The sequence below is a fragment of the Rana temporaria genome, chromosome 3 (genome assembly GCF_905171775.1).
Source record: "Rana temporaria chromosome 3, aRanTem1.1, whole genome shotgun sequence".
Lineage (NCBI taxonomy): Eukaryota > Metazoa > Chordata > Amphibia > Anura > Ranidae > Rana > Rana temporaria.
In genome coordinates, this window is record NC_053491.1 from 420,243,610 (window position 1) to 420,265,408 (window position 21,799).

The 21,799-nt window shown below is 44.0% G+C and overlaps 1 protein-coding gene across 1 annotated transcript; it reads right to left on the reverse strand.

Annotated features, from left to right (window-relative positions):
- Positions 1-4,122: 4,122 nt before the first annotated feature.
- NPM2 (nucleophosmin/nucleoplasmin 2) lies at positions 4,123-13,398 on the reverse strand. Its single transcript, XM_040346138.1, has 10 exons — positions 13,371-13,398; positions 12,388-12,457; positions 10,451-10,536; positions 9,769-9,891; positions 9,598-9,691; positions 8,357-8,493; positions 7,169-7,197; positions 6,992-7,025; positions 5,456-5,503; positions 4,123-4,296 (listed from the first exon to the last, which is right to left on the reverse strand). The coding sequence occupies exons 1-9, from the start codon at positions 13,389-13,391 to the stop codon at positions 5,465-5,467; spliced, it is 633 nt and encodes a 210-aa protein (XP_040202072.1). The 5' UTR covers positions 13,392-13,398; the 3' UTR covers positions 4,123-4,296; positions 5,456-5,464.
- Positions 13,399-21,799: the final 8,401 nt, after the last annotated feature.

Below are 21,799 nucleotides of genomic sequence, written 5' to 3' on the forward strand. Positions count from 1 at the left end.
CCTCCCAAAACCATACCAGGCCACATGCTCTCAACATGGGGGCTCCTCCTCCACACATTTTGTATACAACTGGGTAAAAAAAAAAAGACTGAAAAGTCCACAAGCTATGGTGCCAATATCTGACGGCCTATCTCATTTCTTGAGACCCTAACATGCCAGAAAGTACAAATACAACCCAAATGACCCCTTTTTGAAAAGACATTCCAATGCATTTAGAAAGAGGCATGGTGAGTTTTTTGAAGTTGTATTTTCCCCACAGTTCTTTGCAAAATAAAGATTTTTTTTCCCCACACAAGTTTCATATTAGCAGGTTATTTCTCACACACACAGCATATGCATAGCACAAATTACACTGCAAAACACATTCTGCTATTACTCCCGAGTATGGCGATACCACATGTGCGAGACTTTTACACAGCGTGGCCACATACAGAGGCCCGACATGCAGGGAGCACCATCAGGCGTTCTGGAGCACCCAGGCCAATTTTGACATTTCTTCCTACATGAAAAAATAATCATTTGCTAGAAAATGACAATGTTTTGGGGTTCTATGTTTTTTAGAAAATATATAATAGTGCAGCACAATGAAAATATTCCTAATAAGAATTAAAGTGCAAAAAAACTCAGTATATTGACCCAAAAAAAAAAAAGCAAAATAGAAAAAAAAAAAATTGTCCATATATTGAGAAAATTCCACAGGAGTAAAGTGGAATTTTCTCACTATATGGACAATTTTCTGTTTTGCTTTATATTTTTTTGGGTCAATATACTGTGTTTATTTGCACTTTAATTCGTATTAGGAATAGAATCATTGCGCTGCACTATTTTCTTATATATTTATCATTTTTTGGATTTTGTGATTGTCCTGTCAGTGTTTAGCTTGCAAAGAGGGGGGAAGTTTATCAATTTTCATTGTTTTTGCGCTGATTGCACCTTTCATATTGCGTTTAGAAAAAACCCTAGAGAATACAATGGCAGTCGTATCAACTTTTTATCTTGCACAGTATTTGCGCAGAAATTTTTTGAACGCTTTGTTTTAACGAAAACAGAAGTGTGCTTTATATATATAAAAAAAAAAAAAAAAAAAGTTAGCCCAATGTTTTTCCATATTGTGAAAGATGAAGTTATGCGGAGTTAAGAGATAAACATGTCACCCTTCAAAATTGCACTCATGGAATGGCACCAAACTTCACTACTTAAAAATCCCCATAGGAGACCAATTATTTTTTTTTTTTAGAAGAGGTCTAGGTCCAAAATTATTGCTCTCGCTCTAACGTTTGCAGAGATACCTCACGTGTGGTTTAAACATTCATATGTGGGTGGGACTTACGTATGCATTCGAGCGCTTTAAAAACCTCCCCCCTCTTTTAGTTTGACACCCCCCCAAAAATAAAATTCCACTAAAAGGAATGTAAACATCCTTGTAATATGGCATGACAGGGCCTCTTTACAGTGCGATTTGAGGGGGTCAATAAACCACCACATCTCACCTCTAGGTTGGGAAGCCTGAAATAAAATAATCCTGTCTTCGATCGCAGCGGTGAGTCAGAAGAACGGAAGGCTGGCGGGAGAGAGGCCGCCCCCCCTCCCATAAGAATGATCAAGCAGAACAGCCGCTATGGATAATTTGTATTGTATCGCTGGCTGAAGAAGCCAATATCTGAATGCCTATAGCTGCACCCATCATTCAGATATCCCTGCACAAAGTCAAGGACGTCATGATGGCCAGAAGTGGTTAAAATGCTTTTTTTTTTTAAACACAAAGTTATCCATTTATACAATATTTCTAAAAGCATGTACATACCAAAAAATGACACCCCAAAATAGATTCTTCTACTCCTCCCAAGTACGGTGACACCACGTGAGACTTCCACAGCCTGGCCACAGAGGCTGAGCATGGATGGATCTCTACCCCTCTCACACTGTACCGATTGGTACAGAGGGGAGAGAGGAACTGGCGTCATGTCATTTGACGGAGCGATCACGTGGTAAACAGGCGCTACTGTGATATCTAGAGCAGTGGTCATCAACCCTGTCCTGCAGGGCCCACCGACAGGCCAGGTTTTATGTATTACCTTGGGGAGATGCAGACTAGAATACTGCAATCACTGAGGAGCAAATGATATCAGCTGTGATGTATTTCAGTTATCTTGCAAACCTGGCCTGTTAGTGGGCCCTGCAGGACAAGGTTGATGATCTATTCTAGAGGACCCGGCAGTCACGGATTTTACCATTTGTGCGATTTCGGGAGACGTCAATGTACGCCCACCCAGAAGTATCAAGCCACACTGTAGCTGAAATTTGGCTATAGTGCAGTCGGCAAATGGTTAAGGGGGACATCAGCCATTTTATAGCTGGTCCCCAAACACTTCATGACAATAACTTGCATATTAGCCAAAACTAGCACTTTTGATTTTTCATGTTGCATAGACAGTGTTTGAATGAATGGGGGGGCGTTTGGCTAATCCCTACTTACACTAATCTCTGGTAGCAAGGAGGATGGTTCCTTAGTGGCAACAGCTTCCCCCCCTCTACCTCCAACCACAGCTGGTGGAACTGGTACTACTGGTTGTAAGACAAGCCTGCAGTCCCAACCCTACTTTTGTATAGGCCCTCAGACAGCCAGATGTCCCTGGGATAGTCCTCAAGTTTCTGGGCTAGCAGCCCTGGGTACTACAACACACATCCACCCAGAAAGCTGTTTAGTTGGCACAGAACCCTGATCACCTGACTCAACTTGGTCCCTTAGCCTGCTGGGAGAGCCCAAGAAAACCCCTGCCCATTTGCTGAGACACACCCCATTCCTAACATGTCCTTGCAATGCCCTTATTTAATGTCACCGCTACAATGTCACCTAGTGACAGAAATTCAAGAATTGATCGAACACTTGGAAAGAGCAACTATTGCCTGGCAACTAAATTTGCTAGCAACCCTGCCTAAATCAGAGTGCTACGTGTACTATGCACGTTACCCACTCCTGAACTCCATGTTACATACTCCAGTAACCTGCATTCTGAGCGCAGGGTGTCAGGAGTGGGGGGGTAACAAGCATAGTTCAGGATTATGTAAAATTTTCTGGGGGGGGGGGGGTTAATAGGCAAGCAGAAGTTATTCCCACACATTTGATGGCCAAAAACCACCTGTGCCATTTAAGGGGGCTGCCCTGCAACTGTATAACACTCAGTGGACACAAGCATGCACTAATCCACAGCAAAAATGCACCAGAGATGTGTCACTTCAACCATGTAGTTAGTGCTGCAGCATCTTTGAGGCAAAATAAGCTTAAAGAAATGCTCTGGGCACAGTGAATATCCACCATGTTTTAGCCATGTTGGAGGGCAGTATGCAGTCCAATATTTAGAGCACAGTCTACCCATAAACCCTCTCCGACTTGCCAAGAACCTGGTCCTGCTAGCTTCTTCTATTTGGGGTCATTGTACAGTGCTTGCACGGAAGGGTGTAAAGCCCCTGGATCTGGGGACCAGCCAGAAGCTGAACACCTCTGCCGTTACTTCATCCTGGGCACTGAGTTGGTCAGGGAGAACGAGCAGAAACTAACCACATTTGGGAGTAATCTGCACCCGCCGGTCCAGATTACTACAATAAAGTAATGATCTCTATATCAATATGCTAGGACTTAGTCTGGACATGTGGCTGCAGGATATCAGTACCTATAGTTTGTGAGTACCCTCCGTCTTGGGGCCCCCCCTTGCAGGCCCTGGCCCAGTAGAAGGCTCATGGTCTCCCTGCCTTCAAAGGCAGTTGTAGCATTTAGATACTTTGTCATCTCAACCCCTAATGCCAGCAAACTGTACAAAAGTAACCTGTATCAGCTAGTCTGAACGGGAAAGGAATTTAGTGGCTTTTGATTGTGTTGGACTTTGCTTTGAGAGTTTTATGAAATGCCAAGTTATTTCTGTGAAACCGATTTCTGGACATCTTAAGATGCCTCCTACAATCTGTGCACCAACACTTATGATAAAAGGAAAATATGCAGTCTTTGAGTCCCATTATGGAATCTAAAGCTTTAAAATGATGAACTGCCTCAAACCAAGTTTTGACAACATACTCCAGAATATACAAAAAAAAAAAAAAAAAAAAAAAAAAGTAAAATCCCAAAGCATAATTCATATGGAAAAGTTTATTTTACAGAACACATTTCCAAAAAAACTGGACCAAAATACAGAGCTCTAGACTGATCTTAAACTGGACAGATCTCCAATTTCTTGTGTAGTCCATGCGGCAGGTGGCATGGATCTGGTCAATTGAATAGCGACAATACAAAAAAGGTACCACCTGTAAAGAAACAAAAATTGTTTATACCACAAGCGTCATATAATCTCTGGTCATGTTTATTTTCAAAATATTTTTACTTTTATTGCATCTCCACCCCTTGTTCTACATTTTAATAAAATGGCAAGCTGAATTGAGACAGCTACTTAATTCTAGAAGATTATGGCTCTTGGAAATTACAGTAAAATTAGAACACCCGAAATGTGATTTTGATATCCAACCCCTATAGCAGGGGTGGTCAAACTTTTTTCAAAGAGGGACAGATTTGATGAAGTGAACATGCCAAGGGCCTAACATTTTGCTGACATTCTTTGAACCATTAAAATTTGGTCTAAGTGTGTTTACCCGAGCACTAATACACTGCCCAACAAGAATTATCTTGCCTTTGTGGCTGTGTGTGGTGAAGAGATGAGCTCAGACGTATTATTTGGCGTATAACGCGCACCTTAACGTTAGTAGGGAAGCATCAGGAAAAAAAAAAAAAAGTTATAAAACTGAAGCAAAATAAAGGGTCGTTGCCCATGAATGCAGCCTTGCCATTGCCATGAATGCAGCCTTGGAGGGGAGGCGGGACGAGCGCCAACAGACTACATACAGGAGAATCTCCTGTTTACACAGCAGCCTCTTTAATACAATGTCCGACTCTTATGATAGACAGGAGTTATCCAATGGCAGCCCAGGAGATGAGACTTCCTATTAGATGCCACAGAGTAAACAGGAGATTCTCCTGTATGTAATTTGACAGCACTCATTCCCCACCCCTTCCTGTCCCCTCTGAGGCAGCACTGATAAATACAGTATATATCCAAATTACCAGGGGGGCCACATTAAACTGGAATGGGGGCCACAATTGGCCCCCAGGCCGGACTTTGGACATGCCTGCCCTATAGAATTGTTTTATGGCCTCAAGAGAAACCAAAAAAAATTATGCAAGTAACTGAACTGTTGAAAAATCAATTAAACCACATGCATACCAGTCGCACATGCCTATTCAACAACCAACTATGGTAAATTACCTCCAAATGTAACATTTCAGAATTATGAAATCCCAGGTAATGGCACTAGCCATTTATGACAAGAGGCCACTTTCTCACCAATTACTGCAAGGCTCATCCCAGAGTCTCCCTTCTCTACATATCTTTACTTCACCATCAATACTCACTTCAGGCATTCATTTCTTAGCAGCAGGCTTCCTTCCTCGTCCTCTGCCCTGGGGGAAGAAAACACAAGAATAATGCCAGAAGCACTTTCTATAGTACCATTTCACAGAAAACCCAAACCCAACCTTTCACCCCATTTTTCATAATCCTAGTCAAGATTGCTTAGATACTCTTGACAGATTAGTTGGTTACAGAACCAGCCAACAGGAAAAACCATGTCTACATCATACAAGTGGTTGACAATTAGATAAGTGGACAGCCATAAAAATCTTACCGTTAGCCCTTCATGCAACTTCTAGAGTGCATGACTTGCGAAATGGAATATAGATTATATTGCCAGGTCCAAATTTAGCCACATCAGATATGACCAAATTAATTTTTACCAGATCCAGTCATCTAAAAACAGATGTGTTGTAGCCAAGTTTTACCAGTGGCTGCATTTGTGTTGTACATGGTGATCTTGCAACCAACACTTGTCTTTGTGCAACAGCACTATAGCAAGTTTATGGAGACCATGGTCATTGACAGCAAAGACTAGGACAATTCCTCTTGACATTGAGGGTGTTCTGTATGATTTGTCAGGACAACACAATGCTAGTTGTAGCACCCTTAGCCAACATTTTTTTTTTTAAACGTTGTCACCCCTTGAACAGTGGAGCAAAGTAAAATTGCTTTTGGCTGTTCTGGTTCTGCTGGTGGCAAGCTCAACTGCTTTTTCAACCCCAATTTGTGGCATGTTCCAGAAGGGAGTGGAAGAGGCAGACCCTCACTTGCATATTCATGCCACAATCCCTAGCAAGAAAAAAGTGGGATAGATATAGATGTGGAGGAAAAGTGGGCAGTAGGGGTGGCCAAGGTGGGAAAACCAGGGTCCTTGTTCTGTGGGAGAAAATCCAGTTGGTGGCATTCTGCGGCTGGAAGCTGCAGTTAAGAAACCCATCTGGGTCAAAGCTACAGCTAGGGGAGCCAGAGCTCCTGAGAGCAATTGCAGGAAGGAGACGAAGGATCTGACAGCACACAGGCTGGCAAAAAAAAAAAAAGCAGCCAATTATCCAGGGCACAGCAAGCTTGAAAAGATAGACCTTGCTGGCTCAGGTTTAACCTTTGCAATGGGGTCCCCTGAACAGTTAACCTTAGGGGTGCACCCTAAAGGCAGTACAGTTGTGTCTTCCACAAGGTTCACTTCACCCAAGTTAAATAAGCATGTATGGTCTGCTAGCCGAGTTGAGACTTAACTGTCTGGCTACCATGTGCCTCAACCGACCCTGTAATAAAATCAGCCAGCCTGTTTCAAGTTCTGTGCTACACAGTGAAGGTCAAAGCTCATACATGTTTTAGTTTTTCCTTATTGCCTAGGGAAATCAAACCAAACACCCCACCTTGTTCTGGCACTGCCCATATCAGTTAAGCAGCACTAGTACATGTCTCAACATATATAAACTATATTAAATCACTAGAAGTACAGCATCCATCTCTCCCATCCTTCATTACAGATGACACAGCAACAAGTAATCATGTCCCATGTAGAGGCAACATACCCTTTTGGCAGGACTGTCTTCCTCTTCAGAACTTCTGTATGGGAGATTTAAGGTTACTCATCAAAAGAATACAAACATCCAGGTATAGAGACAACAAGATGAATTGAAGCTTAAATATCCCTAAAGTGTAGAAAAAAACCCTCAGACCAGACAACCAGCACCTCAGTTAATACTTACTCCTCGTCATCTTTTTCCATTTTCTTCTTCTACAATAAAAGGACATTACCAATAGTTAGACACTACAAGAGCCATGCTAAAACACCTATATTAAAATGTAAAATCTGCCATGCCAGGTGAGGAGTCTACTACTGTCCCATTATAACCAGAATTCAATTCTGTCACATGCCAACACTCAGATGTTGGTCTGTCAGAGGATAGGACAGACCAGAGGTGTGAATGCCAAACAGGGAAAGTATTAATGAATGAGAAAGGCTATGAGTTTGAAGTTCTAGGTGCTCAACTAGTTACATATTATGGATACTAGACATTTCACATGGACTCAATTTAGAATTTTTTTTTTTTGTAAAAAAGTGCCATCTATGGCTATTCAAAAGGTTCTGGGGAGGGCACTTGATTCCCATGTAGAGCGAGCCTAGGATCCAAGGTGCCTTATAGGATCAATTTGAAGCCCAACATAGGCACATGCACACCCCAAAAAGGCATCTGCACTACTGCTACCTTAGAGGTTTTATGCCAGGTCCACTTTTGATCCTACAGTTAAACCCAACCAATACCAATTGGTTCAGCTGTACTAGGCTCAATACATTGACACCAGTGCCTATTCTTTGCCTCCAACTATTCAAATTAACCTTAAAGCTAATAAACCAGTAGTTTTCTTCCTCAAATGAAGAGGCTAGATTTGATTATGGAACCACATGGGGGGGCCTACTAGACCTTTTGTATTATGTTTTTTTTTATTTTTTTCCAGATCTAATATAAAAATTATGACAAACAAAAAAGGTACGACAATGCGGCACAAGTATTCCAAACAAGTTACACCACTTAGCCCACAAAATCAGTTAACATTTTCCCCATTCAAATACCAAAGATCAAACAGGTATGAAAGCCAAAATTGTAACATCCCATAGAATCCTAAACCTTCAAAAAAGGGATAGATTATGCTTTAGTAAAGCTCTATTCAGTTAAAACTTAACACTGTAGACTCCAGTCACAAAGAATGAATGTAGAGATGAGATTTAAGTAATGGGACTAGCTTTCAAGTCCTCAGCTGATAAAAACACGAATCTTTGGACTGCCATGTCAGCTTAGTAAATGGAGCTACAAAAGGCATTGTAACCACCCATTCACACCAATATAAAAGCCAAAGTCTGCTTTAGGAAAAAGGAAAAAAACAAAAGACAATACCTTTGCCTGTCCTGCCTTCTTGGAAGCTGCTGGCCTCTTTACAGGTTTGGGAGGAGATTCTGGATCATCTTCCTCTTCTTCCTCCTCTTCCACCTCCTCTTCAACTTCTTCCTCTGCCCAGGAGTAGTCTGCTTCCACTAAAGGTGCACAATAGTCAGTTTATTTCTCTGATGTACCTAGTTAGCTTAATAGGATGAAGAATTTTGTAGTGAAAGTCAAACAAGTAGCTGTCAGCGCTGGTGCTAGTCTATTTTGCATCCTAAGCAAACCAATTGCCCAACCCTGCCCCCCTCACCCCCCCCCCCCAAAAAAAGCTAGGGTGCTGGGAAGAAGTGACATTGCATGCAGCTCAGCACCTTATTGGACGACATGTGCAGGAGATGGCTTTGTCTCATCCATGCTCCTGGGGGTTTGGACCCTGCAACATCTGGTTGTGGCCTGGGCCCCCCCTACATGTGTATGGGCTGTCCCCCCCATCCCAATGGCAGCCCTGTTGGGGGGGACATCAGACATAACTGCACCTTAGTTTGCCTAGCAGTAGCAACAGCCATGCCTGTCAAGCTAATACAATAGCTTCAGTACCAAGTATGTAGATTGTTAGTACAAGCTTTATATCAGTCATAACTGTTAAAGCTAGAGAGTAGCCAGGCAAACGGGATATCTAGGTGGCAGTTAATGAATCGACAGCCCTACATATTTTAGCTTCCTGATGCAGAAGACTTCATTTTAGTCAGCTGTATTCCCAACCTACTACTGCAATCCAGTTTACTTCTTCCATCTCATCAACAGAAAAGTGCCCTTAGCACTATGCAGGCATGATTTGAGAGGCTTATTTAAGTCACTCCTAAACCAGTTAGACAGCACTGATCCTTGGAGCTTTTCCCTCTTGGTTCACCCAAGTTCAGCTTACAGAAGATACTCCCAGTAATGTCTTGCAACAATATTTATAGGTAGTCATGCATTTACCCAAACCAAACAGGAAACTTTGAAAGTACAGCAGTTACCAGTTAAACAGCTACCTTTGGCTTTTGAGTCAGATGCAAAACAAGCAACTACCTGGCTGCCCCCACCCTGTTCAGTCACCTCTGAAGTTTGGCAAGCTTTGTCCCAATGGTTGGGAACACATGCTCTTCCCAGTTATGAAAACCCAAACTGATACAGATCCTACATATACACCCTTTTTTGAATCTGTCCTGTTTGCAAATTGCATTACTTTAAATGTTGTGCTGACTATTACTCACGTGCGACATGCTGACCACTAATATAAAGTGGCCCAGATCCAGACTTCAGTTGGAACGTGACTGGAGGAGTTAATTCAATGCCCACCATGGTAGCCTGCAAGTGACAAATAATGGGTTTAAGGCCCCTGCCAATATTCTGGAACATAATTTTCAGCATCAGAGGAAGCTCACCATTGGGAGAATAGATGGCTTTAGTGTGGCAATAGGAACTGGTTTTGCATCACTTCCTTCTACTGCTTGAGGGACTATTTCTACTATGTGAAACTCATCCTTTGCTGTATTCCCAAGACATACCTAGAAAGTAAAGTGAAAAGGATATAAAGACAAAAGCCTGAAGAATGAAGAAAGGGGTTGAATGCATTTAAGAGAGAGACCGTTAGAGAGAAAGGCAGCCATTTTAAAAGTTCTCCCAACTACTCTAGGCCAGTCCTCCAGTCTGCATAGCTCAAACTGACAGTTGAAGGCCTAAACGATGGCACCAACTACAATATTTCCATGGTCCATTAACTTGTAAATTTGGCCAATCAAAAAAGTTATACCAGACACAACTTCAATTTAAGATACTATGGATTATATCTTGGTAAATGCCAAGCAGCTGATCATGCTATAAATAGAGGGCAGAACCAATGGTCAAATACAAATGGGACAAAGCTACAGTTCGCTTCTGATACACTTCCAGAAGGCAGACAACACAAGGTTATAGTAATACTCTTAGGATTGTAAGCTCTTCTGAGCAGGGCCCTCTTAATCCTCTTGTATTTTATTGTATTATAACTGTATTGTCTCCCTTTTATATTGTAAAGCGCTGTGCAAACTGTTGGTGCTATAGAAATCCTGAATAATAAATACTCACTGTCCTCAACGCCAGTTGATGCTCACTCTTATCTTCATCTGACACTTTAAATGTGTATGTCTTGTTCTGTTCATTCAGCTCACACCCTGCATTAGCCAGACACAAGTTACAACAGCTCTCCAAACCTTTGACATAAGCAACATTAAAAACAACGATACAAAATGAACCAAAAAAAAAAAAAAAAACCCATTCTATACAGAACATTGCTATGTTGCAAATAAGGTGTACATTTGTCAGCTCAAGAAGATTGTTTATATAGTCTACTGGGATCAGCTATATCAAACTTACATTATACAGTGCAACAGTCTACCAAGGTTTTAAAAATGCATGTGGTAAATAGTGATTTTCTTATTGAATATGCAAGCCAAGTTTCCATTTAGCAGTGCAACAATTCCTTCAATACCACCTGGGAACCCCAGCAAGTAGCTGCAGTTCACAGATTGAGACCGTTGGATGTAATTGTACAGTGGCAAAAGATGGCACACTTGAATCATTCAAGCATATAAAGCAGAGAAAAATGCATTTCTCGTTTTCAGCAAAAATTCACCCATTTTAAAAGCATATACTGACTCAGTCAAGCGTCCCAATCTGTTTTTCACATGCCATCATGTATTTCCCCAACACATTAGGCAGCCTCAGAATACCACTTAAACTAGCATTTGTCAATTATGGGTCAGGAACCAAATTAACCAATGGACAGGTTGCTACTCAACTGTAGTCTGGTTTGTCCAATCAGTTTTCAGCGACAACCAGGTCTGCCATCAGGGGGTACAGGCAGTACACCTGTAAGTGGCCTGGATGGCAACCCCCCCCCTTTTTTGTAAGGGGCCCAGAGGTCCCCTCTGCTTCTCAACTTGCTGACCCCCCCTCAACTTGTGGCATCCCCCGCTTCTCAATCCGTGGCACCGCCCCACCTTCTCAATTTGCGGTGGCAGCACCCCCCACGGTTTAGATTTCAGTCCTTCTCTGTAGCCCCAGCTGCACAGATTAATGAATAGGAAAGCCTCCAAGGCCCATTCATAATCAAGCACAATAAACAGGGGCCAGCAACACATCTTCCTGCCTTTTCCCCTGTTCTTTATCCTGAAACATCCCTACGTGCCCCACAGCAGCTTCCGGTGGTAGGGAAGCCAGCAGCACACAGGGGTGCCTGTGCTAGAATAAAACCCCCTGAAGCACAGCCAGGAGGGAAAAATAAAGAGCCAGTGCTACAGGGGGGTGGGGGGGGGGGGAGAAGAGGATCAGTGTCTGCAATAGGACAGTACAGTAGCACTAGTAAAACTTCTCATTTGGATAGAGAATTTTTTGCCAAATTAACCTATGGAGAAAAAAAAAAAAAAAAAAAAAAAAAAATCCATAATGCATTTCAGGTTAACTTCACGTCCTATAACCACTACATGAAGCAAGGTGAACCCCCCCCCCCCCAGAAATGGTGTCCCAACTTGAAAACATCCCCTTCTTTTCTGGGGACAAGACAATCCCCCCTTCATTAATGGTAAACAGAACAGAGCGGGTGAATCTCCCCAATGGGGAAACAGACAGTAAGAAACACCCAATAGGTGTTGCAATCCATCTCCACTATCCAAAAACAAAAGTTCTGCCTTTAGTTAAACACCAACCACCCAAACCCCAGCAAGAAGAAAAACAAAAAAAATAAAATAAATAAAGTTTACATTCTGATCATAAACCACACATTTTAGGTCCTACTGCCAAAATCCTGCCAAAGCACAATAGCTCAACAAGCTGAGAGAAAGTCACATGCACTGAAAAGGGACTTTCACATTGTCAACTTATTTGCTGGAATCCAGAGTTTTAAAACTACAGCATGCCTCTCCAACTTTTCCAGTTCTGGTCAAGTCTACTCGTGTAAGACAATAGCCCCCTCAAAACTGCGCATTTCAGAATTGCTACCATGAAACAGCAGTTTTCCCACTTACCCCATATGAGAGAGACTGGTTTTTCCAACTTGCTGGTGTTACTGATTGTAGATTCCATCTTGATAACAGTCTAAAAAAAAAAAAAAAAAAAAAACCTTCAGCATGATTGAAAGACCATGTGCTGGAGAATAACCACCTGAAACTCATCTATGGAAAGTTATTCTTGGATCCCTGGGTCTGCACACCTCCTGTGGCCAATATAAATCCCTATGCAACACATTTTATATTGTAAAGTACTTGCCACACCAAGAGACTCTTAAGTGGAGCAAATTAGGTAATGAGATCTCACTATTGGCATAGGCAAGACATAAGGAGCCAGAGGCCAACCATGCCCATTTTGTACCACCTACAGCCAAGAACCTATTTTGCACCTGAGGATTCAGGGTTTCCGCTTCTACAATATTTTCCCTCCAATAGTATTCACCTTTTAAAAAACCTGCCCTCCAACCCCATTGCGATTTGTAGATAAATACTGCTGAGCCTAATGGCTCCCCCACTCCTGAATGACACCCATAGGGGGGGGGGGCGCATTTTACTTGTCTTGCAAAACACTCTCAAACCAAGACACACGAAAACTACCTCAGTATAATGGCTTAGATAGGTATAGCTTTATGGTCACTGATATGCCCTGCTTCCATCAGAATAATAGGGGAGCCATTGACATTGGCTGTATGGAGCCCAAAGTCTGACCACTTTATTGATATACACCAGTAACCATACAACTAGAGATGGCAAGCATTCAAGCCACAGTGCTGTGGGGGGGTCCACATATATAACCAAGTGTTAAAATCCCATATTGTAAATGAATTAGCACATTGTAAAAAGTTTACAGTCTTACTGGTATCAGGCCATCCTTACACACAGCTGCCCCTCAAACACACAGGAAACACCTAATAATTCCCCAAAATTCTTAATCACCAACCCATTTCCCAAACCCTTACCACCCAGCCTACCAACAGCACATGCCCACCCAGGAGACCTACATTTCCAGAGCTGCAGCACATGAGTAAAGAAAAATACTTACTGCAGTGCTATTTATATGGGAAGGCTTGCACCTGAGATTGATGATGACCATGAAATATTTAACCCTATGTGTGGGAGTCTCTCTAGCCTTTGGGGTTTAGCTAAAGAGACATTTATAATGTCTGGTTCACACCAATGCATTTTTTTGTGTTTTCACTTTTGCAGAAATACACTACAGTCCATTTAACATGGTTTCCCATCTGTGCATTTTATGGAAAGTGCCAGAGAACCATCGGGTTGTGTTATTGGTTCCATAGAATTCAATGGATCAAAAGCATGTATTGAAAAATGCACCTGGAATATGCATCAACTGCAACCTGCATAGGTGTAAACCAGGCCTTAGGCTTCGTTCACATCTATGCATTTTTAGTGATTTTTTGCATTTTGCAGATTTGCACTACAGTCAATTCAACATGATTTCCTATGGAACACATTCTGTAGTGCAAATCTGCAAAATGCAAAAAATGTATAGGTGTGAATCCAGCCTTAGCCCCCATTCACATAAGGCCAATTTGACATGTCAAATCGCATGCCAATTTATATGGAACCTGTTGCCTGCAACGGTAGCATCGGAATCGGTGTAATGCTGACTTTGCTGCGCTACAATGATTCCCAAAAGTAGTTTCTGCACTACTTTTGGCGACTTCAGGGGCGATTTCAATAGACATCTGTGCATGAAATTGTGCAAGTTCAGCTGAATTTGCACAATTTCAAACCCACCCTCAGTGTGAACGAGGGCTAAGGCCTGGTTCACACCTTTGTAGGTTGCCGTTTGGACACACCATGTGCATTGTGCGTTTTTCAATACACGTTTTTGATCCATTGAAGTCTATGGAACCAAAAACCAGAAAAAAGTCCTTGGCCCTTTCCATAACATGCACAGATGTGAACGTGACCATAGGAGACCCATGTGTGTTCCTCTGTACCGGAAACACACATCAGTCTCCTCACGGCTGACAGGAGGTGAATCTGTATATTTACACACACAGATCCACACTCCTGCCGTGATCGCAGGCAATCGCGAGTGCCCGGCGGACATTGCGGCCACCGGCATGTGCACCGGGTCACGAGCGGTGCCGCGACCATGCGCGCACGCCCCTAGAGGGCCGGGAATCATGCCGGCGTAATTTTATTATCGGCCGGTATGGAAGGAGTTAAAGTTATTTACCTGTGTAGCATCCTGATGTTTAGGAAGGGTTGCTATCAACTTTTGTTGCCAGGAGATATTTTCCCTGGCCAATTGCTAGGGGATCAATTGATTCCTCCCTAATTCTGGAATGGCTGCCTTTCTCTCTTCTGTCACTAGGTGGCATTGTAGCTGGTGACATTAGATAGGACAAGGGCATTGCAAGTGTAGCGCCACCTTACTTTTAGTATGGGCGTTACGCTAAAATTAGTGGGGAATGGGAGGGTTAGTTTACTCCTATTCATAATTTGTGGAAATTTGGGTTGTTGCCAATTTCAGAATCTGTCCTGTAGGTCAGTCTGCGCTCCGGGGGGTGCGTTATCACCCCAGGGTGGCAGGTGGCGCTAGAGGGGTTCTGACAGACCCACCTTCCCCAGCAGCCAATCAGAGGAGTTCTGCACTCGTTGGGCATGCTGGGGGGGGATATATCTGTGGCAACCGCCATTGTTCTCTGTTCTGTGCGAGGCCCCAGTTCCAGGTGCGGTATCCACCTTCAGGGTACGCGCATCCATGGGCCCCGCCACCGTGGCCTGCTTCACTGAGGTTACGCACCATGCGGAGCCTCACCCTAATATTGAGAGGGGCCCCAGCGACTTGCTGGGTCCCAACCTTCTGCTGTAAGGATCCTAAGCTGGGAGCTGTGCGATGGGGGATCGGCTCGAGGAGAACCTAGAACTAGAGGTTGTCCAGGAGGCCTAGACTAACCATCGGGGATCCGGTCACCACGCCGCAGCTTGTATATTCGATTTTAGTGATTGAGTTTACATATTTAAAAGGCAGACAGCAGGAGTGAAAGTCTTTCCCAATTTTAAATCGGATATGGAAAATATCAGACAGCACCATGTTTATACTACAAGAAGAGATCCTTCAGTTTTTTGTATGTCAGCACTTTCAGCTCGGAACTGAATGTTTGTCTGCACATAATAGATAATGAAAAAGCTGATTTCCTGTCACACACACAGTGAAACTCTATATGCACGCCACCTTAAATATCCCATCATATAACATTTTATATTGAGAAGCGCTATCATTTATTGGAAAGACAATGTGGACTACGTGACAGAAGAGTCAGCTGACATCTATGATTCCAGTGTTGTAGGCCTCCGCACATAGGACAGCAGGGTGACAAAGGAGACAGGTAGTGCTTCTGGATTTGTAAGTGCAGGTAAGTAGTTGTGATTGCTAATTTTGTAGTAAATAACAACAGTATGATAGAGTTGTGCTCAAAAGTGGTTTTGACCATTTGCAGTAAAAGTCAAAAGTTGCTTTTATTGTTGAAGATTTTTTTCCCACTTCCTGTTTGGTGAATTTTTTTTTAATGGTGCCAACATGGCAGTATACATGGGTTGGTAGTCCCACCCACTGCCGCCCACAGGATCAGTGCAAAGCTATAAAGAGTTAACACCCACACAACAGCCCATTTCTTCAATACATACAGATCAAAGATAGCGCACTTGCAAACAGTTGCTTAGCTAGACAGTTATGCCTCATTCCTTAGAAACCAACAATTGTAGAATAAAAAATGTGCCATGCACAGGCTCTGCCTTCATCTATCTCATCAGAATGCATGTGCCTCCACTGTGGAGCCTCTTAAAAGTTGGAGGTAGGGTCCACAGATCACAGGGTGCCTTGCTGGGGCCTGTAGCTTACGCATGTATTTGCAAATTTGTGCAACTAAACCTTTGTTTTTAAACGCATAATGTTATATAGGTTAATCTGGTTGGCCGCAGGCTGGTTGGTAAGTAGAGCTTGGAATTTTTCCAAGGATTTTTCCTTGGCTTTTGTTTGATCTATGGATTAGTGACAAGATCCTTTGCGGACCAGGAGCTCTCGGCACCCTTTAGTAAAATAGCGCAAAGTGCAAACTGTATGCAGTAATATTGTATCTTTTCAGCAGAACCTCACTTCTGACACTTGCAGATACTACCAGCCCACCTGGCTGCTTGACTACCAGCCCACCTGGTTGCTCTGAAGAACTCCGCAGGACAAGGGATCAGGATTTAGCACCACGCTGTCCTTGGAAAGTATGGTACGTCTGGCATAGGGTGATCAGACATCCACGGTTTTCGGGGACAGTCCTCGGATTGAGAACACTGTTCTCAGACCAAGTCTGTCCCTGGTTTTGTACCAGGATTGGATTTGAACAGGGGCTAGGGCAATTTCTAAGACAGTCAGTGCAGAATTATTCTGAATTACACACCCCCCCTCCGCCGCTCCTACTAGCCTAGGGGGTGTATCTTTTTCCATTATCTGTACCCCTTTCTGATGATCATGTGCTGGTTGGAGTGGAAGGAATATTTCTTCAGTTTTGGGTGCATGCCCATTCAGCTCCGCTCGCATGTTCTTCTGCCTTGGCTCAAGTTCCAGCCAGCCGCCTGCCTGTTAATCACCTTGCCTTCCCTGGTGGAGTGATCTTCCTCTGCAACCCACCCAGTAGTAGCCGGGGCCCAGGGAATAAGACATGACAGGCTGTAAGTCGGGCAGGGGGCAGAGAGATGTCCCTGGAATCTGGTCACATTAGTCTGGCAGTCTCTCCCCTTGTATGCCCTAGGGTGTACTGAGGTTCTCACACTGTTCTTTGCTCCCCGCTGCACCGAGCAAGACTCCTGTTCAGGTCTCCATCTGAACAGACATTCCTATGCTATAGAGACAAAGCCCCTATAGCATAGGATACCATATACTTGTGTAGCGCTCACCCCCGCAGGAGCCGCTGGTTAGAATAGTGATGGCATGTTACCTCTTTGAGCGTCTAGGGGTATGATGATGATGATGATGATGAGAGCAATGATGGAATGATGGAATGTCCAAGCAGCAGGTGTCTTTTCTTGTGCTTTATTTCACCCAACACGGCAAACAGTAAACTTGAGGTAGGATAGGAAGAAGATGGGTGAAAAGGAGGAGAGTAGCAGATTCAGGCTTGAACAATGTCCTGCTTCTAGCGGCACTGTATAGTGTACCTGGACAGGCCTCTCACACCGACCTGGCAGCCAGGGTATCACTCGGAAATTCAAGGAGAAAATAAGTCTCGGCCACAGACTTAGTAGGAATAAAGGTCAATACGGGACCTCTGCCACAGGCCCCTTCTGCAAAATGTATGTAGCGCTACCCCCGCAGGAGCCGCTGGTTGTTTGTGGGATCGGCGTATTGAGTTACCTTGCAGGGTGTCTAGGGGTGATGCTAGTGAGTTGAGGCAATGAGCGAAGGTCCAGTCATCAATTGGGTTTTCTTCAAGGCCCAACATGGCCAACATCAACATAAGACAAGATAGGAAAGGTTGATGAAGCATGAGAACAACATTAGTATCAGGCCTTGGATATGAAAAAGAGCAGTCCCGCTCTCCGTAATAATGAAATCAGTTCGTCATCACTCTAGCCAGAGTGGGTAAAGTGCCCCCGGACAGACTTCTGCCACAAGCCTGGCAGCCGAAGTGTCACTTGCAAATCGCTGGGAGGAACAGACCTCTGCCACAGGCCTGACTCTGGACCTCTGCCACAGGCCTAGCGATTTAGGGTGCAATAATTGGATTGAGCGAATCCTCCCAGTAAATTCAGTTAAGGTCACCAGTTTACAGCTGCAATATACCTGTCAGTATCGTGGTGACCAGATCCCCGATGGTTCGTTCAGGCCTCCTGGATAACCTCTCTCTGGGTTCTCCCTGAGCCGATTCCTCACGGCACAGCTCACAGCTTAGGATCCTCTTAGCAAAGGTTGGGACCCAGCAAGTCGCTGGGGCCCCTTTCAGCATCAGGATGGAGCTCCGCATGGTGCGCAACTCCCGCAACTCTGTACGATGGTTAGTACAACCATCGTACAGAAGCCCTCTGGCAGGCATGTACGGTGAAAACGGTCCGACGGACCGGTTTCATCGTACATGTTTGCTCGTGTGTACCGGGCCTTACAGAACACGTTTTGTGACCAAATAGTATTATCACCAGTAGACAACAGACCAATAAAAGGGACAACAAAGGAGGAAAGAGTAATAAACAGGATTTGGTTTCAGAAAAGGGACAGTCCCTCTAATTAAGGGACAATTAGGAATTGTGCTAGATGTGCTGTCAAATGTTTTAATATCTGATAAACTAGGTTCGGAGTCCAAAAAGATTCACAGTTCACTTTTCTTTTTGGTTACTATCAGTTACTGCACTTAGCATGACATCATCACAATCTACACTGTACTACTGCACAAGTCTGCTATTGTGTACTGGGCCTTGGCATGCTTTAGCTACACTGTCTACTTTTCAAAGTGGAACACTTAACCTTTCCACAACCCGAATGTGAACTCATTTTCTCATAGTTAATGTTTACATCTCCTTGAGGATGTTCACTCTCAGAAATGACGCTGGGCACATTTACTCTCAACATCAGCTACACATAGTACAGGATCATTCATCCAAGTAAGTACATTTCATTGAACAGTTTATCTAATACAGTGGAACCTCGGATTGCAAGTAACGTGGTTAATGAGTGTTTCGCAATTCAAACAATTCTTTTTTTCAAATCCTGACTCGGTTTGTGAGTGTTGTCTCGCAAAGCAAGCAGGATTCAAGCCTCTGCGGTGTGCAGTACCACATTTGGCCAGAGGTGCGGGGGCGCCGGTGACACCATTAGGAAATACTCGTAAAAACTCAGAAATACTCTGTTCCCGAGTGTTTCTGAGCCTTTACGAGGGTTTTTAAGTGCAGCCGAACAGTCTCTGAGGCCTCGTACACACGACAGAGTTTCTCGGCAGAATTCGTCGAGAATCTCGGTGAAGAGACGGATTCTGTCGAGAAACTCTGTCGTGTGTACACTTTCGGCCCGATGGAGCCGCCGAGGAACTCGTCGAGCAAATAGAGAGCAGGTTCTCTATTTTCTCGATGGGAGTGGATTTTGGCTCGACGAGTTCTTCATCGGGCTGTTTTTTCAACGAGAAACTCGGTCGTGTGTATGCTAAGAAACCTGTGAAAAACTTAGACACTGGAGAACAACATAGGTAAAAGTAGCGTTTGGAATGGAGATAGCACATTCGTCTCGCTTCCAACATTATTTGATCGTTTATTTGCAGCGCTTTACACAATTTTTTGTAAGGGCACAAAACAGCAATATTCTTTTTTTCTTTTTTTAGGATATTCACACAGAGTTCCTTAAAATTTGGTGGAACCTTTTTCTTACTGATCTCAATAATATTTATTTTAAATATTCTCACCTTATTTTGGTCCTGTGTTTTAAATCCTGCTCTTAATATTCACCTTAATTTTTTTTTCTCAAAAATGCAAATCCTCTTATTTTTTTGAATGTCAAGTTCCCCCCATAGAAACCTTATTGCTTTGTCTTATCTCATCTGTCCCTTTCAAATTACACCTTATATCCAATTTTTTTTAAACATAACCTGCCTTCTCACAAGCTAAATTTTAAAGCAAAAAAAACAAGGACAAGTATGAACTGTAAAATAAAAATTTACCATTTATTTTGGTTTGAAAAATAAATTAAGTAAGCAAAAGTCAGCACTGGAGAGCTTGCTGCCATTTGTGCACAGCCAGGTTTGGCCTGATGTGACTGGTGAGCAGTTGGAGGCCAAAATGGGGACTTGAGAGGTTCATTCAGGAAGGAACGCATCAAGGTCTTGGACTCCCCGAGGTCACAAACTGGAGCAGGGCAGGCAGATGTCACCAGGTTGTGGTACTATAGCAGCCTGAACTCTGGTACACCACATGGAAGTAAGGGAGTTACTTTCTTGATTTCTTCAAGGCCTTCCTTGGTGGCTTCCCTGCAGCCTGCTCTTTGACCTTCTCTGCAGCCTTCTCAGCAGCCTTCCTCTTCTGCCTGGCTGGAGGTGGTGCCACAGGGGTAGTACTCATGCCAGGAGGAGGAGTAGACGAAGGTGGTGGAGGATGAGTACACGAAGGTGGTGGAGGAGGAGGTGGAGGAGGAGGAGGTGGAGCAGTAGAAGGAGGAGGAGTAGTAGAAGGAGGTGGAGCATTAGAAGGAGGAGGAGCAGTAGAAGGAGGAGGAGTAGTAGAAGGAGGAGGAGCAGTAGAAGGAGGAGGAGCAGTAGAAGGAGCATTAGAAGGAGGAGGAGTAGTAGAAGGAGCAGTAGAAGGAGGAGGAGTAGAAGGAGGAGGAGCAGTAGAAGGAGGAGGAGGAGCAGTAGAAGGAGGAGGAGTAGAAGGAGGAGGAGCAGTAGAAGGAGGAGGAGTAGTAGAAGGAGCAGTAGAAGGAGGAGGAGTAGTAGAAGGAGCAGTAGAAGGAGGAGGAGTAGTAGAAGGAGCAGTAGAAGGAGCTGGAGCAGGAGTAGTAGAAGAAGAAGAGGAAGAAGAATGTTGAGAAGGAGCAGGAGAAGAAGAGGAAGAAGAATGTTCAGAAGGAGCAGGAGAAGAAGAGGAAGAAGAATGTTCAGAAGGAGCAGGAGAAGAAGAGGAAGAAGAATGTTGAGATGGAGCAGGAGAAGAAGAAGGTGGGGGAGGTTGAGAAGGAGCATGAGAAGAAGAAGGTGGAGGAGGTTGGGAGTTATCTGGTGTGTGAGGATGGGGATGGCGGCAAATGACAGTGTCCTCCGTGAGAAGACCCCTCACCCCCTGATTTGCGAGGGTGATGAGGAGTCCCTCAAAGAGGAGGCGCTGGTCTACTGTCATTTCTGCCATTTTAGCCAAAACCACCGTCACAAATCCCTCCTGAGCAGTGGGAGGCTGTTGAAGGGTTGCATGGGCGTCCCGAATGAGGGCTAGTGAGGCGTCACGCACCCTCGTATCCCTCACCTGCCTTCTCGGACGCAGGCGAAGAGGAGGCACCTGACATCTGGTACTTCGCCCAGCCACCTCGTCCAACCCACTTGGGCCTGCCACCTCATCCAACCCACTTGGGCCTGCCACCACGTTCAAGCCACTTGGGCCTGCCACCACGTCCAAGATACTTGGGCCTGCAGCCTCCTCCAAGCCACTCACCCTGCCCTCCTCCTGCCTGGCATTTTCCCGATCCTCCTGCTGGCTGGTCTCGTCCTGTGTATGGAAAAAAAGTACAGTTTTACTTTTTTTTTTAAAAATAAGACTCATTTTTCAGCTCCTGACTGTTGCATATTTTTTAGTCACGACTTAGCTAAGCCAATCATTGTGACCCATGTTTTATGGTGAATCACACAAAAATAATTCCTGGCCAATACTGACAAATGATCTGTATCACACTTTTATCTCTACCTTTTTTTTACCTTTAACATCTTAATTTACATCT

Bases quoted from the DNA above. Each gene is read 5' to 3' on its own strand.
- NPM2 (XM_040346138.1), bottom strand. From the start codon at position 13,391: ATGTGCTGCAGCTCTGGAAAT. The intron at 12,458-13,370 runs GTAGGTCTCCTG...TTTTTTTTTTAG, and splicing joins TGTGCTGCAGCTCTGGAAAT to ACTGTTATCAAGATGGAATC. The intron at 10,537-12,387 runs GTAAGTGGGAAA...TGGCTAATGCAG, and splicing joins ACCAGTCTCTCTCATATGGG to GGTGTGAGCTGAATGAACAG.